Source organism: Otolemur garnettii, unplaced genomic scaffold (genome assembly GCF_000181295.1).
Source record: "Otolemur garnettii isolate 467f Iridium unplaced genomic scaffold, OtoGar3 scaffold00012, whole genome shotgun sequence".
Taxonomy (NCBI): domain Eukaryota; kingdom Metazoa; phylum Chordata; class Mammalia; order Primates; family Galagidae; genus Otolemur; species Otolemur garnettii.
This window is the reverse complement of record NW_003852407.1, coordinates 27,183,140-27,189,317: the sequence shown is the minus strand read 5'-3', so window position 1 is coordinate 27,189,317 and position 6,178 is coordinate 27,183,140. Positions and strand designations below refer to the sequence as shown.

Sequence of the window (6,178 nt, the reverse complement as noted above, 5' to 3'; positions counted from 1 at the left end):
CAGAGCCGGAGGTGGCCGTGACGGTGAAGGTTCCCGCCCCAGCCCGCCTGCCCTGTCCTCGCAGCCATGTGACAGGAAGTTTCCTCTCTCCCAGGTTCCTTCCAGGCCTCGTTTTGCCCCCATGTACTGGGCTGCCGGGATCAAGTGGTCTCCGAAGGCCAGGTTGAGTTTGACATCTCAGAGCCGGAGGTGGCCGTGACGGTGAAGGTTCCAGAAGGAAAGTCTTTAGTTCTGGTGTGTTCTGCTTGTCCCCCAACTTGCTTCTCCCACAGCTGCCTGGGTCGCCCATTCTTTGTATCTGTGAGGCCCGTGGTAGTAATTCCTCCAAGGAGTTGAAGTCAAATTTCTAGAAAAGCATTTAAATTTTATAGTCATCTTGTACTAAAAAAAAAAAAGAACAAGAGGAAGAAGAAGAAAGCACGTGACGATTAAAGTCCAGGGAAGTGGATTGACAGAGAGCGAGCCCCTCGCCTTCCACTGCCCCTGCTCACCCCCCATCCGCTGGTCTCTCTGCAGCGTTTCCTGCTCCTGGCTTTTGGCTTCCACAGTGTGTTCCCTCGGTTTTCTCCGGCTTTTGCTGGCGCTTCTGTGGTTTCTCTCTCCTCCTTGTCTCTGTGTATTGGTCAAGTTTGACACTGGGCCTCCTCGTATCATTTCTCTCTGGCTCTATCACCTGCACCCAGTAATTCTATTTGCCTCTCTGTGGGAAGGATGCTCACCCCTATAAATTCATCTCCAATCTTTCCTGAGCTTTCCAGGCCCAGTGCATGACCGCCTACTGGGTTCCTGCTTCCTGAAGACCGCACAGGTCCCTCGCACGCAGCCTGCTCCCTGCAGAGCCCCAGTGCGCCCCACCCTGCTCACTGCCATGGTGATGGGACCCAGCGGCCTCTTTCTCCACCATCTTTGCTCCTACAGACTCAGCCATCACACACTGTGGATGTGCCCTCTGCCGTGTCTTTTTAGAGCATCTCTTCCATTTGGGTCCCATTGTTCTCCTTGACCATCCTTTCTCTCAGTCGGGTGGGTCCAACCACCTGCCGTGGTCTCCCTTCTTCTGCCCCACCTCCATGCTCTTGGGAGTGACCGACCTGGCCAAAGGGCTCAGAGCATGCCAGGTGACCCCCACCGCTGACAGGATGCTGTTTGTGTGTTTCCCTGGGATCCACGTCTAACTCATCTTTCACCCTCCTCTCCTGCCATTCCTCTGCTCCAGGCCTCCCCCTCTCATGCTTCTCTCTCTGGCCATGCTGACCCATTCTCAAGCCCCCAGACATGCCATTTCCTCTCACACCCCTAGACTTTCTCATGCTGTCCGTTTTTCTAACATTCCTACATCTCTGCTTGGAGAAGTCCTGTTGACTCATTCATCCAGCTCAGAATTAACTCATTATGTCTGCAAAGTCTTCCAGGGAACTAGGCCCCTCACCCAGACCCCACTGTAGTGCTCTCCAGCCCTGTGCTGTGCCTTCTCTGCCCTATAGTTGTGTCATCTTCCTGGGGGACAAGGCCTTGACCATTAATTTTGCACCTCTTATGCCTAAAACACTGCCTAGAGCATGGTGCTTGGCCAATGCTTATTGAATTGAATATTGTGAGAGTAATAAACTCTCTGTAAGCCCCATAATCTGGTGCACAGTTGGCAAAATACATTTGAAAATTTCTGCAGCATTTGCTGTGGGCATAAACTGATTTATACAGGCAGAGGGAACCAAGCAGCACTTTTAAAGACTGGGCTACATTTATTCATGACAGAGAGCTGGGAGAATCCCAGGCATGGGTCACCAGGGCCTTGGCCATCTAACAGTGCCCTGCTCACCCCAAGGTCTCCAGCCCAGCCAGCCCTTGCAGCTGCTGCTTCTTTGAGCAAGTGGTGCTCCCAGGTGTCTGCCTGGTGCTCCCTGCACAGCCATGTGGTTGGAGCCTCTAACCCTGGCTGATGTTAATATTTGCTCTTATGATTTCACAAATCCTGATTCATCTAGTCTTGGACTTGGACTAATAAGGAGCATTGTTCTTGGTGAAGAGAAAGTACCGGTTGAGTAGCCCTTATCTGAAATGCTTGGGACCAGATTTGGGATTTTTTTCAAATTTTTAAATGTTTGTGTAATGCTTATGGGTTGAGCATCCCCAACTCAAAAATCCGAAATCCAAAATCCTCCTCCAAAGAGTGTTTCTTTTGAGCATGTCCTTTGAGTGTCATGTCGGTGCTCCAAAAGTGTCACATTTTAAAGCATTTGGGACTTTGAATTTTTGGACTAGGGATGCTCAACCTGCATAAATAATAGCCTTGGTTGTGCTTGTCATGGAACCCCAGTGACATGTGGTTGGTCTCTTTTAGGTCCGTGTTCTAGTGGTGCCTGCAGAGACTCACGACTACCAAATACTTCACAAAAAATCAGTGGACAAGGCACTTGAGTTTATCACCAATTGTGGAGGAAACAGTTTTTATATTGAGTGAGTGTCACCCTGTGGGAAGGCTCTGGAATGTATCAGGCACTCCCACATTCCTGACCCAAGGGAGGTTCAGGGAGGGGCTGGCCCTTAGGTCTGTCCTCTTACTCTCACCACTGGAGGGAGTGGCAGGGAGCTGGAGTCTGGGGAGGAAGACGCTGCCCTGTGCACTGGTCATCCTACGACAGACTTCATCATGCGCCATCCGGGAACCATGACTTTAAACTCAGCAGAGGTCCTCCCTCCAACCTGGATTCAGGGGCTGATTAAAATTTCTCCACCTCGCTGCTTCCTGTGTGTTCACACAGATTCCTGAAAGATACCAAACAGGACAGCCCCCACTGGGAAGGAGGTCAGCCTGACTCCCACTCCCCTTGGCCATCTGCCCGAGCAGGGAGTGTCCCAAGATGCCACCTCCCTGTCTTCTCTCTCTGCACCCCTGAATGCCAAGGACCAGGGCAACCCTAAGCATCAGCTCCTAGCTGTTCCCTTATCTGTGGACCCACCCTGCTCCTCCCAGGTTTCCTGAGGCACCCAGGAGCTCCAGGGGCCCTGGGAGACAGATGCCTCCTGGGAGTCATACACCTTCTGTGCAGCGAATATTCAGAGCAAAGGCTCTGACAGCTATGGCTTAAGACATCTGCTCAGCCACTACAAAGCTCTGCAGCCTTGGCAATGTCCCTCAATTTCTAGGAGCCTCAGATGTCTTATTTGGGAATTGGGGCTCAGGCCTAAGAGGGTGAGAGGTTGTGAGGTCACATGAGGTGTAGATAAGGCCTCCTGAGCACGACATTCAGTGAATGTGGGCAGCTTTACTTTTCTTCATTATCTTTTTTAAAGTTGTATTATTACAGATATAGGTGTGTTTTGTGGGGCACTTTATTTAGATATGATTCATCTACCATAGACTTCATCTGTTAGGGGCATTTTCACCTTTTATTCCACCCACTGACCAGTCTTGTGATGTCCCTCTCCTGCAGTGGACGCATGTGGCTGAGTCCAAGTGGGGTGCCTTCTCACTCTTCCCAGACTCCAGAGCCCTGCTCACTCCCAGAGACACTGCTGGGTGGAACAGGGGGGTAGGAGCCATTTCCAGGCCCACCTCTGGGGTCTCACCATGGGTCATTTTGGTCTCCACAGCCCACAGACAGCCTCAGAATTCTGTAAGAATTCCGCCCGGTCCCTGGTGGCCTCTTACCACAAGGGCGCACTGCCTTGTGAGTGCCACCCCACTGGGGCCATCGGCCATCCCTGCAGTCCCCAGGGCGGGCAGTGCCCTTGCCGACCCAACGTCATCGGGCGGCAGTGTACCCGGTGTGCACCAGGCCACTATGGATTCCCTCACTGCAAGGGTAAGTGCACGTTCCCGGGCGCCTGAGGTCTTCTCCTGGCAGCGTCTAGACTCTCTGTGATGGAGACTCACTGGGACTCTGACTCAGAGACCTGAGCTGGGCCCTGGGACTCTGCGTTTCTAATAAACACCCAGGTGACGCCCATGTCACTGGTCCACAGACCATACTCTGAGTAGCAAGGTTCTAGAAGATGTGTTTGTGACTCCCACACCATATGACCTAGGCATTTGACAAAGCAGGTGAGTGTAAATAGTCTTAAACGTCAGGGTCTCAGACAGCGCAATTCCCTTTTAGTGGAATCCCCTGCAATTTTTGCAGCCCAGCCAAAACTCAGTTGAGATAGGAGAGCCAGGGTCACACAGGTGTCCCACTCCCTGGATGAGAAGCCCTTGGACCTTTGTCTAAGGATTGTCCTGTAGCCCACGGTGTAGGGTTAGCCCACTTTATTTTTATAAGTGTTTTATTGCAAATTTGGCAATAGTTTTTAAGAACATAAGCTAGATTGATGTTTAGTCTTTCACAAAAGAAATGATGCTCTAAGAACAACTCTAATATCTCAATAGAATGTAAAATACTTTTAACTTATTTATAAAGCAAAATTACTTGATAAGTAGTAAAAACATTAATAAAAAGCAATATATTGAAAGGAAATTAACAGAACACATACAAAAAACATTCTGCTGAAATAGTAAGTATACTTCTATATGATATTTATTTGCAGAGTGAAGATGTTAGTAATATGTATGGATTGTTCTGCTCTGACTGTTTTGTGATTTTGAGGGTAGCCCACTTGATGTGGCAGCAGGGAGGAATGCAGAGTCCCCATGTGGCCACCAGCCCTTGCCTGTGGGAGAGAACGAGGACCCTGCCACTGTGTCCTGCCCTGACCCTGGCTCTGGACCCATGATGCACTGGGGTGATGTGGCTGTAGGGCCACTTGGGCTTCCCTGCTCACTTCTAGAACCCCCTGATGGACAGAAGCCCCACAGTAGAATGGTACACGACAGTAGTAGGTACGTGACCACCGCTCGGTGGGATACTTGGAGTGTCCCTCATGGAGCCAGGTGGTCCTGCTGTACCTCATTCTGCATCCAGACACTGTATCTAGGGGTCTCCGCCGCAGGAAACATTCCTTTCAGATCAGAACATCTCTTCCAGACCCCTCAGAAGTTTCTGGAAATCATGGCAGTCTGTGTAGTCCTGCCGGAGGTCAGGCAGCATCTAACCCTGACGTGGTATCTCTTTATCCTCTGGCCAGCATGCAGCTGCGGCCGGCGACTCTGTGACGAGATGACTGGGCAGTGCCTCTGCCCTCCGCGCACGGTCCGCCCCCAGTGTGAGGCGTGTGAGGCCCACTCCTTCAGCTTCCACCCCCTGGCCGGCTGCGAAGGCTGCAACTGTTCAAGGAGGGGAACCGTCGGGGCCGCCACCCCAGCCTGTGACCGGGACAGTGGGCAGTGCAGGTGAGCTTGGCAGGAGTGGCCTGCCAGATCCCGTCATGGGGCGGGGGCGAGATGCGGTCTGTCCATGCTGGCCATCATTACTTCCCACCTGTCTAGGAGTGCCTGATCTCGCTCAGGTGAGCCTCCCGGTCGGGCAGTGCTATGGTGGGTGGAGTGATTGCTCCCTTCAGGCTCAGGGCAACTGGGATCACCAGCTGCCAGGCCCGAGCAGCCTCGCACTTGTACCCCAGCATGCTGTTGCCATAGGATCGTGTTCTGTGTTGCCACAATGCCACCATGTTGCCTCATGTGGGTAATTAAGTTATCAGTATCCTCTATGTCCTCCGCCGTGAGGCCTGTGTGTAGGCGTGGGCTGTGAGCCCTCATTCTAGGGTTAGCCTGCTGTATGTTAAGGACAGTGAGCGACAGTCTGTGATCCTTGGGCTGGAAGGGGAGCTGAGACCTCCACAGCCGGGCTCAGTTAAAATGGGAAGGGAATGGGTGTGTGCTGGGGACCTGAGAGTGGGGCTGGCCTCAGAGGACCACCAAGCACTCCTGTGCATGGAGCTAAGAGACAGGTTGCAAATGTGGGCCCCAGCAGATGCCGGGATGCTGTTTGGTTCAGCAGCCTGGGCTCTGCCTTAGAAGGTGAGGCCAGTGTCCCTTGCATGGTTCCCAGTGATGAGCCTGATCTCAGCAGTGTCAGTGGCCATAGGGATAAAGAACAGGATTCAGTTCTTAGAAGATCTGGTAAGAATTGGGCTGGGGGTGACATGATGGGAAAACTGGGCCGTAGCTTCCAGAGTCCAGGCCAGTATGGTTGTGTGCAGGGGAAAGCATGGGGTTCACCATCCACCCCACACCCCCAACACAGGTGTGCAGCCCCCAGAGAAGTTACAGGGGCTGTGGCCTGTGATTTCAGCATGAGAG

At 52.3% G+C, this 6,178-nt stretch overlaps 1 protein-coding gene across 1 annotated transcript in view; it reads left to right on the top strand.

Annotated features, from left to right (window-relative positions):
- LAMA3 (laminin subunit alpha 3) overlaps window positions 1-6,178 on the top strand; it is a 245,007-nt gene that overhangs the window by 139,426 nt on the left and 99,403 nt on the right. The window contains exons 28-31 of the mRNA XM_012802016.2: window positions 95-234; window positions 2,342-2,457; window positions 3,595-3,806; window positions 5,065-5,269. Coding sequence (XP_012657470.1) covers window positions 95-234; window positions 2,342-2,457; window positions 3,595-3,806; window positions 5,065-5,269 — 673 coding nt within the window. The remainder of the gene's footprint in view (window positions 1-94; window positions 235-2,341; window positions 2,458-3,594; window positions 3,807-5,064; window positions 5,270-6,178) is intronic.